This window comes from Callorhinus ursinus, unplaced genomic scaffold (assembly GCF_003265705.2).
Source record: "Callorhinus ursinus isolate GAN/ISIS: 27379988/994484 unplaced genomic scaffold, GSC_fseal_2.0 scaffold1569, whole genome shotgun sequence".
In the NCBI taxonomy this organism is placed as follows: Eukaryota; Metazoa; Chordata; class Mammalia; order Carnivora; family Otariidae; genus Callorhinus; species Callorhinus ursinus.
In genome coordinates this window covers 1-10531 of record NW_027398623.1, presented here as the reverse complement: position 1 = coordinate 10531, position 10531 = coordinate 1, and the positions used below count along the sequence as shown (strand labels likewise).

At 43.7% G+C, this 10531-nt stretch overlaps 1 protein-coding gene across 1 annotated transcript; it reads left to right on the top strand.

The window, feature by feature from the left end:
- Window positions 1-6: 6 nt before the first annotated feature.
- LOC112818410 (ornithine aminotransferase, mitochondrial-like) lies at window positions 7-10527 on the top strand (the record flags this gene model as incomplete). The annotated part of the gene is made up of 8 exons (XM_025865514.1): window positions 7-46; window positions 149-244; window positions 4114-4241; window positions 5957-6079; window positions 6692-6820; window positions 7585-7698; window positions 8759-8903; window positions 10487-10527. Coding segments are annotated over exons 1-8 (786 nt in total), but the record flags the coding sequence as incomplete, so codon positions are not given.
- Between the last annotated feature and the right edge of the window lie 4 nt (window positions 10528-10531).

Below are 10531 nucleotides of genomic sequence, written 5' to 3'. Positions count from 1 at the left end.
ATTACTAAACTTTTCAACTACCACAAAGTTCTTCCTATGAATACAGGTAAAATATTTCCTTTTTACGTTAAATAGCCAAGAAAACAATCTTACTACTTTTTGATGATTTAAGATTTTTTTTTAACTGAAAAAATTTCTTTCTTGATAGGAGTGGAGGCTGGAGAGACCGCTTGCAAACTTGCTCGTAGGTGGGGATATACTGTTAAGGGTATCCCAAAGTACAAAGCAAAGATTGTTTTTGCAGGTATGTGAAATTCAACATTAGCCTTTGTGATGTCATCATACGATGTCATATTTCAATTTACTGATGGACTATTTCCGGTGTGTTTGCCTCCTCTGCTATATATTATTTGCTAAATGTTTCATAAAAATTGAGAGATTTCCTCTTTTGGGGTTATTTCCAATATTTCTACATAAATGGGATTTTTCTCTGCTAAGTAACTCCCTACTCCTCACTCCCTAAAATGAATGACTGTATGATTTATTTATCATCTGTTTATTGGATTTTTTTCCTAGCAGGTTTCTCATTAAGTAGATGGTCTTTACCAGTAGAGCATTTTTTAAAAAATTTTTTTAATTTTTATTTTTTTTTAAGATTTTATTTATTTATTTGAGAGAGAGAGAATGAGAGATAGAGAGCACGAGAGGGAAGAGGGTCAGAGTGAGAAGCAGACTCCCTGCTGAGCAGGGAGCCCGATGCGGGACTGGATCCCGGGACTCCAGGATCATGACCTGAACCGAAGGCAGTCGCTTAACCAACTGAGCCACCCAGGCGGGTTGTTGAGGTTGGGTTGTGTTAGAATGGGGCCCGTGTCCTCGGTGTGATATGGAGTTTGAATCTTAGTATTTGATGTGTTATTGTATCATGTTCTCAGAAACTGTTGCAAGAGGAGGGCTGGAGTTGCCCTGGATAGGTTTCTGGGAATGGTTGAGAGGAATGACTTGGATACTGATTCGGGAGACGAACAGTTACTTCAGATGATGGAATCTGACCTTTGTCCTCCGTACCCACCCTGTATTGGCATCTTATTTATTTAAATTTTGCTTTTATTTTTTGACATACCAAAAGATGTATGTAATTGATGTAGACAACTTGCTGAGCTCGGAGATAGGTGTTCACCCATGAAACCACCATGACAATCTATGCCGCTACCCTTTCCCCCACCTCCAAACGTTTCCTTTGTTCTCTTATTTATTATTACTAGTTGTACTTTTTATTCGTTTTTTTAATTGAAGTATAATTACCATACAGTGTCCTAGTAGTTGCAGGTATACAATGTAGTGATTCAGCAATTCTGTACATTCCTCTGCGCATTGTGATAAGTGTGCTCTTGATGCCCTTTATTTCACCCATACCCCCACCCACCTCCTCTCTGGGAGCCACAAGTTTGTCCTCTGCATGATATAATCTGACTCTTGGAATCTTTCTAATGATGTTCAGTTGATGGGTTCTGCCTTTTTAATAAAGTTTTGATTTTAATTTTTAAAAACATAAAGTATGGATAAATTTGTCATTGCACATGGTCAAAATGCATTCTTTCAGTAGTTGAAATTGTTAAATATGCTGATGGCCAGGTGTAGTTGGTATTTGGGGGTGACAAATTAACTATTCGCAAAGAAGAAATCTTTGCTCAGCTCTGTGACCTGCCATTTTAGAATCTTGTGCCTTAGTAGTAGGACGGCATAACATAACTGTTTTCTTGCAAACAAAAATGGCATTTCTGGTGATTTTCATTCTTACAGACTGTATTAGTCTCTTACATATTAGCCAAACGGTGCAAAGGTGTTTTCACCTGAGTATTGAAAGCAGTTGGTGAGTCAGTGGGGTAGAGACAGAGAAGACTGTTCCCGGGTGCCTGGGTGGCTCAGTCGGTTAAGCGTCTGCCTTTGGCTTGGGTCATGATCCCGGAGTCCCGGGATCGAGTCCCACATCGGGCTCCTTGCTGAGCGGGGAGCCTGCTTCTCCCTCTGACCCTCCCCCCTCTCATGTACTCTCTCTCTCTCTCATTCTCGCTCTCTCAAACAAACAAATAAATAAATCTTAAAAAAAAAAAAAAAAGAAAAAAAAAAAAAAAAGCCTGTTCCCAACTGAAATCCGCCCCCCCCCCCCCCCCCGCAGAGTAAGCCACAGAGGAGGAGACTTCCTGAGGCTGCGTGGGGGAGAGCAGTTAGGCTCCTGGGCTGACTGGTGCATTTTCTTTTCTTTCTCTCTCTCTTTTTTTTTTTAGAGAGAGTGCACTTGCTGAGGCAGGGGGAGGGGCAGAGGGAGAAGGAGAGAGAGAGAATCTTAAGCAGGCTTCATGCCCAGTGCAGAGCCCGTTGTGGGGCTCAGTCCCACAACCCTGAGATCATGACCTGAACCAAAACCAACAGTTGGACACTTAACTGACTGAGCCACCCGGGCGCCTCTGGTGCACTTTCTCTTACACAAGCCTGCTCAAAATCAATGTGCTGTGACTGGTGGACAAGGAGAGTGGGGATCACTCATAGTGAGAGATCCTTTGCAAGAGTAGTGTTTAGGGACGCTTTAAGCCAAAACGCAGTAATTCACTACTGGGTTAATTGAGTTGGTGCTCGTAGAGGCGGTAGAAAGCTATTAAAAAAAAAAAAAAGTAGGGGAACCCCCAAGCCTCTCTGTTATTCTACATTGTTTCTTTCCTTGCTTGAATGTAACCAGTTCAAATTATCTTAAGCATTTGCTTTACTCTGATTCAGGTTATGGTGTTTCTTCCCTCTAGCTTTTAAGCAAGCTCCATGAAGGCCACTCTGTCCCCAACACCAAAGACAGTGCCCCACATAGTGGGGCCTCAGATTTCTTAATGAACTAAATTAATGGGTAAAAAGATGTTTCTGAACAAAGAACAATGTTAGTCATTTAGCTCAAAAAAGATTGTAATACCAAGGAAGGCAAAATTGAAAGTGTTTAGATTGCCTGAGGATGTTTTCTGCAAATGAAATTTTATTTTATTTTAATTAATTAATTTTTAAAAAAGATTTTATATATTTATTTGACAGAGACACAGCAAGAGAGCAGGGGGAGTGGGAGAGGGAGAAGCAGGCTTCCTGCCGAGCAGGGAACCTGACGTGGGGCTCACTCCCAGGACCCTGGGATCATGACCCAAGCCAAAGGCAGACGCTTAACGACTGAGCCACCCAGGCGCCCCTGAAATTTTTTTCAAATTTTTTTATTAACATATAATGTATTATTTGTTTCAGAGGTACAGGTCTGTGATTCATCAGTCTTACACAATTCACAGCGCTCACCATAATACCTACCCTCCCCAGTGTCCATCACCCACCCCATCCCTCCCACCGACCTCCACTCCAGCAGCCCTCAGTTTGTTTCCTGAGATTAAGAGTCTCTTATAGTTTGTCTCCCTCTCTGGTTTCATCTTGTTTCATTTTTCCCTCCCTTCCCCTATAATCCTCTGTCTTGCTTCTCAAATTCCTCATATCAGTGAGATCATATGATATTTGTCTTTCTCTGATGGACTTATTTCGCTCAGCATAATACCCTCTAATTCCATCCCTGTCGTTGTAAATGGCAAGATTTCATTTTTTGATGGCTGCATAATATTCCATTATATATATATCTCACATCTTTATCCATTCATCTGCAAATGAAATTTAAAGTTCATTCTGTAGTATTGGGTGTTTAAAAGGAAAATACTAATTCTCTGTAAAGAATATTCTTTTTCTCTTATTGCTATTAATTCACTGTGTCTAGAAAAACATATGTTGAATGCCTCAGTTGTTAGGGTTTGGGATTATTGAAAGAAAAGACAAGTATTTATCCTCTGGGGCTCTAGATTACAGTCGGAGATTCAGTAGAGAAGTGCCTATAATAGCAATTGCAAGGCCAGGCCTTGGTGGTTGTGTGAGCCATGGTGTTTAATATCAGTGTTTTTTTTTTTTCTAATATCAGGTTTTATTTTAACAAATGAAAGCTCACTGGAGGCTCTGTAAAGCAAAACTTCATTTTTTAAAAAAATCAAACCAACTGAGCCACCCAGGCGCCCTAAAAAAAAATCAAACTTCTTAAGGTATTTTTTGGGGACAGTGCTTATTAAGTTTGGGGGCTTGAAATAATCTCTGTTTATTTTTCTTTTTCAGCTGGAAACTTCTGGGGGAGAACATTGTCAGCTATCTCCAGTTCCACAGACCCAAGCAGTTATGATGGTTTTGGACCATTTATGCCAGGTTTTGAAATCATTCCATATAATGATCTGCCTGCTCTTGAGGTACTGCACTTAGCCTCACAGTGCTTTAGCTCAGAGTAAATAGAAATTAAATTTGTTGAATGTATGAATTGAAAATAGATATGGGACTGTAATGAATGTCTGTCTAACATAAGTTGGGCCAAGATTTCAGACTGGTCTCTGTAATGGTCAATTAGTTTTCAGCATGGGGAAGTCAGGTGCCATGGTCTAATCCTGAGAACCAGCTACTTTCCCTTTGTATCCTGCATAAGTAACTTGGATAGTGTATGTTTAATTACTTTATTAGGTAAAATGACTCAGTTTTCAGTTAGCCTTTTAAAATTATGAGTGGAGGACTTGTAAAATAAAAAGATTCACTGAAAATGTCTTTTAAAAAGCTATGTTTTGGGGGCGCCTGGGTGGCTCAGTCAGTTAAGCATCTGTCTTCTGGCTCAGGTCATGATCCTGGGATTCTGTCCTGGGACTGAGCCCCATGTCGGGCTCCCTGCTCAGTGGGCAGTCTGCTTCTCCCTCTCCCTCTGTTGTTCCCCCTGCTTGTGCTCTCTCTCTGTCAGATGAATAAATAGAATCTTAAGAAAAAAAAAGTAAAAAGCTATGTTTTTTGGTTTTGATAGTACACTTAACTATATATTAGAAAGTAAAGGATATTGGGGAGCCTGGGTGGCTCAACTGTTAAGCGTCTGCCTTCGGCTCAGGTCATGATCCCAGGTCGAGCCCCGCATCGGGCTCCCTGCTCCGCGGGAAGCCTGCTTCTCCCTCTCCCACTCCCCCTGCTTGTGTTCTCTCTCTCATTGTGTGTCTCTCTGTCAAATAAATAAATAAAATCCTTAAAAACAAAAAAGTAAAAAGCTATGTTTTTTAGTTTTTATAGTACATTTAACTATGTATTAGAAAATAAAGGATATTGGGGAGCCTGGGTGGCTCAGTCAGTTGAGCATCTGCCTTCGTCTGCCTTCGGTTCAGGTCGTGATCCCAGGGTGCTGGGATCGAGTCCCCCATCGGGCTCTCTGCTCACTGGAGAGCCTGCTTCTCTCTCTCCCTCTGCCTGTGCTTTGCCTACTTGTGTGCTCGCTTGCTCTCTCTGTCAAATAAATAAGTAAATAAATAAATAAATCTTAAAAAAAATATAGGCTAGAGTAGCTTAAAGCTGGAATATATGGAGCTCTTGGTAACTGGGTGTCAGAAATGTTATACTTCGTGTTTTTTTTTTTTTTTTTTAAGATTTACATCCGGGGCGCCTGGGTGGCCGAGTTGTTAAGTATGTGCCTTTGGCTCAGGTCATGATCCCAGGGTCCTGGGATCTCCCACTCCCCCTGCTTGTGTTCCCTCTCTCACTGTCTCTCTGTCAAATAAATACATAAAATCTTTAAAAAAAAGTAAAGATTTACATCCATTCTGAGAGTGAGAGAGAGCGCATGTTGGCAGGGAAAGTTTAAGGGGAGAGGGAAAGAGAGTCCCAAGCAGACTCTGCCTGGAGTGCAGACCCTGATGCATGGGCTTAGTCCCAAGACCTCAGCCATGACCTAAGCCAAAACCAAGAGTCGGATACCGAAGCGCCTGTGCCACCCGGAAATGTTATACTTTGATGTCAGGTATAAGTTAGTACAAAAACTTAATTAGCATACTTAATGTAAAAATATAGGCAGTGTGTGATTTCAGATTTAACTAATTTTTAGCCTATTTAGCCAAATAGGTTAAAAAGGAAGCTACTAAAACATATTCATATCTTTTTGTAGCGTGTTCTTCAGGATCCAAACGTTGCTGCATTCATGGTAGAACCAATTCAGGGTGAGGCGGGCGTCGTCGTTCCAGAGCCCGGTTACCTGATGGGCGTGCGAGAGCTGTGCACCCGGCACCAGGTCGCCCACCTTGCGCCTGCCTACCTCACTCAGGGCTGGGCTGGTAGTGTGGAAGCAAAGATGACATCACCTTTCCACTAGGGGGAAGGTGGAACTTTCTAGTGCGCTCTGTCAGCAGCGGGCACAGAAGCTGACTTTTTACTAGCTCTGGAAAGTGGCCAAGCCTGGGCTCAGGCAGAGCTGCAGACTTCCCCGGGCCCAAGGGTGGTTTCTTCCTCTCCACTCCAGCAGCCTGTGCTGTGGTCCTCCCCAGGCCCCTGGTTGTGTCCCTCTGCTCTCTTCCTCTTCCCACCGAGCTAGTACATATTTAAGAAGTAACTGTTTAAGAAATGTTTGGAATAAGCAAGTGAATTAATCTGTTCCCAGAGAGTAGTTCTATCCAAACCCTGCGGAATAGAGCAGAATGGGCCGCAGGGAGGGAGTGGCCTGACACAGGAGATAATTGTGTGTCTGCAGGATTTCCATAGGATGCTGTTGAACTTAAATCGGTAATTAAAAGGTTCTCACCAATCTGAGGGAATGTCAGAATGACAGATTTGTGTGGGGAAGGGTTCACTGTTTGTCCTGTGGAAACAAAATCAGTAATTAATGTATTCCCTTGTTTTCCAACAGGTTCTGTTTATTGCTGATGAGATACAGACAGGATTGGCCAGAACTGGAAGGTGGCTGGCTGTGGATCATGAAGGGGTCAGACCTGATGTGGTTCTTCTGGGAAAGGCGCTTTCCGGTGGCTTGTACCCTGTAAGTTGAAGGTTCAGCTTCTTTAGTCCCTACTCTTGTGAAGTCTGCCCTTAAGATATTTTTACGTCAGCCGATTGTGACAATGTGCCTTTCCCGTGGCTTGGTTACATGAAGTGCGCTGCAAGGCTCCCTGAACGTGTAATAGAAACATTTTAGCATTCCAGGGGGTCGATCGGCTTAGTTAACTTTACCCGGAGAACTGAGTGTACCTTGGAATTTGCTCCGGCATTTGTTTTGGATGGAAGCATTTTACCCGAAAGTACTTCTGTAGAAGCCTGTGCTTTTTCCCATTGTTCAGAAACCTAGCATTACCAATTGTCTAAAACTGTGACTGATTCATGTAGGGGTTGGGAAAAGAGTAATGTTTTGTTGTAGCTTCGTCCTTGAGTTTACTGTTCAGAGCCAGTCATTGTACTGGATGACAGGTAAAGGGCTCTGAACATAGCGCACGACTGTTTTCTAGGCAGTTAAACCAGGCATTTCACTTTGCAAGTGGAAAGAATTCTAAATTCTGTCATTGCAGAAACCGCTTTCTTCTTGGTTCCGAAATGCTCTTGTTCAGAGCCATCAAAATGTGCCTGACGAGCTCACACTGAGCCCAGGTTATCACCGGTTCGTCCCTGGCAGTTAGGATGAAAGATGCGTAGCCCTTGTTTGTGGAAGCTTCATGTCACATTTAATACCAGCTTCATAAATATTTGCTGAGAGTGGGAACGGTCAGTCCAGGAAATTACTTGGTTGGTCCTGAATTCTCTGTCTTGCAGGTGTCGGCGGTTTTGTGTGACGATGAAATAATGCTGACCATTAAGCCGGGGGAGCACGGGTCCACGTACGGGGGCAACCCGCTGGGCTGCCGAGTGGCCATTGCGGCCCTGGAGGTAACGGCCGATTCAGACCATTTGTCTGGTGTCTGTTTGTCTGGGTGGTGTCGACGTGGCTTTTACGTTTGAGCCCAGGGGCGTAATGAGAAATACAATGATTGCCAAGTATCACAGAACATGAAATCCAGAGGAGGGACTTTAGGGGCAAGGCATTCTCAAAAAGTAATTTAACCTTGGTCTTGTAGACGGGACTCCTGGGGGCTTCTGAGTTGCAGTCACCTGGAGCTTTGGGGCCAGAGGCCCTGGGTGGCTTTCAGAGCTTTTACTCTGTGAGCAGACCTGGCCCACAAGGCCAATTTTTTTTTTTTAAGATTTTGTTTATTTTATTTTGAGAGGAAGTAAGAGAGAGTGCCCAGAGGGAGAGGGAGAAGCAGACTCCCACTGAGCAGGGAGCCCGATGCAGGGCTGGATTCCAGGACCTTGAGATCACCATCTGAACCAAAGGCAGATGCTTAACTGACTGAGCCACCCAGGTGCCCCCCTCCTTTTTTTTTAAAGTGTAGATTTGAACACTTTTGGACTTATGCCTTGGGGACCTACTACAAGGCATAAAATTATGTGATCTCCAAGGATGGACTTTTTAGGGAAAAAAGTAAATGAACCTATAGTTTAAAAATTAAAGTATATTCAGTCCATTGATTTATTCAACTAATAAGATATCAGTTACATTAAATTTTCATTCTTATTTTGCCATGAAATCAGATTGATGATGGATTTGTGACTAAAGCAAGCTCTGTTTGAGCTTGTATATGTTTAACTAGAAACTAAACTGATTGGGCCGCCTGGGTGGCTCAGTCAAACATCTGACTCTTGGTCTCAGCTCAGGTCTTGATCTCAGGGTCGTGAGTTCAAGCCCCACGTTGGGCTCTATGCTGGGTGCGGAGCGTACTTAAAAGAAAAGTGAAACTGGGATAGACTTTGGAAAACAAATGAAAGTTCAGTGACTCTGGTCTTTATCTGATTGTGTTCTTCCTTTGCTTATCGTCCATGTTCCTTTCCAAAGAATGACCTAAACCAGGGCAATCTTAGCACTTGTGTAATTTCTCGTTAAACACAGGTTTTGGAAGAAGAAAACCTGGCCGAAAATGCAGAGAAGATGGGTAATATCCTGAGGAATGAGCTCATGAAGCTGCCGTCTGACATCGTCACAGCTGTCAGGGGGAAAGGATTGCTAAATGCTATTGTTATTCGGGAAACCAAAGGTACGGATGTGAACATTTTACTCCAGATGTTATTTTTATGGGAAGGACTGAAACACTTGTGTTATTTTATCTGGTTGTTGGGTTCCCCTGTTTGAAGTTGTTGACTAGGTCTGTTAGGCAGAGTCTCATCTGACTTCTGTTAATGGCCTGTGGAAATAGAGCCCTTTCCTCCAGGAAGGACTGAACTACTCTGCGACGTCACTTATTGTTCTGTCTTGGGCTTGTGACGCAGCATTTGGTGTCCAGTTACTTGCTGCCACAGCCTGCACATGGCATTTCCCGGGAAGCTTCCTGTTCGCTGTCTTCCCCGCCTCCCTGCAGGACTTGGTATGACAGTGAAGGTGGCAGGAGTAGCAGTCGGAGCGACGCGTGACAGTGATGGCGGTGACCGGAGTACCCCCCCACCGCCACTTGCTGAGTGTGGGCTGTCTCAGTACATCATCTGTACTGGCCCTCAAGGGCTCCTTGCTGGATTTTCCTGTGATAACCCTTCCTTTTAAAGCAGTGATTCCCACCTTGGCAACACTTCAGAATCACCTGAGGAACTTTTCATTTTTATTTTATTTATTTATTTTAGAGAGAGAGCGCGTGCGGCAAGTGGGGGGGGCAGAGGGAGAGAGAGAATCTTAAGCAGCGGACTCCACACTGAGCGCAGAGCCCAACATAGGGCTCGAGCCCATGACCCTGAGATCACGACCTGAGCCGAAACCAAGAGTCGGACGCTTAACTGACTGAGCCACCCAGGCACCGCCTGAGGAACTTTTCTGTTTTTTCTTTTTTTAGTTTTTCCCCTGAGGAACTTTTATTATTTTATTATTATTTTTTTAAAGATTTTATTTATTTATTTGACAGAGAGACACAGCCAGAGAGGGAACACAAGCAGGGGGAGTGGGAGAGGGAGAAGCAGGCTTCTCGCGGAGCAGGGAGCCCGATGTGGGGCTCGATCCTAGGACCCTGGGATCATGACCTGAGCCGAAGGCAGACGCTTAACTGACTGAGCCACCCAGGCGCCCCCCTGAGGAACTTTTAAAAACAATCCAAACAGCCTCCCCTCGGAGATTCTGATTTGATGGGTCTGGGCCGGGCCCAGGCATTGGCCGAACCCTTTCGGTGATTCTGACCTGCAGCCAGAGTTGAGAATCATACTCTAAAATGAGGACAGTCTCTTTCCACAAGCTCAGGAGGCAAATCCATCTTAGGAATGTGTAGTGTTCCCTGAGTTTGAGTATTGCTCATTCTCTGCCTGTTAACTTCTCTGTGTCCTGCCCAAATTCTTTTTGCACTGGTTCCTCATAATTAATACGACAGCCTTAGCACATAATTTTTTTGCCTGGTGTTTTTCATTTTTGAAAAACGAATAAGTCTGTATGTCTGATCAGACCATCCAAACCTAGTTATGCACTTGCTGAAAAATAACCTCATTTTTGAGAATAAGAACAAAGTGCTCTTGCAACTCTGAACGTCTTTCTCTAGTAGGCCCTGGGAGTTTTCTTCTGCCAGGTGGCTCTAGCCCATCTGTACTGCAAGGGGATGCTCAAACATTTGTCTTTCATCAGCATGCATGTTTGGCCATTTTTCTTTAGATTATGATGCTTGGAAGGTGTGTCTACGACTTCGAGATAATGGAC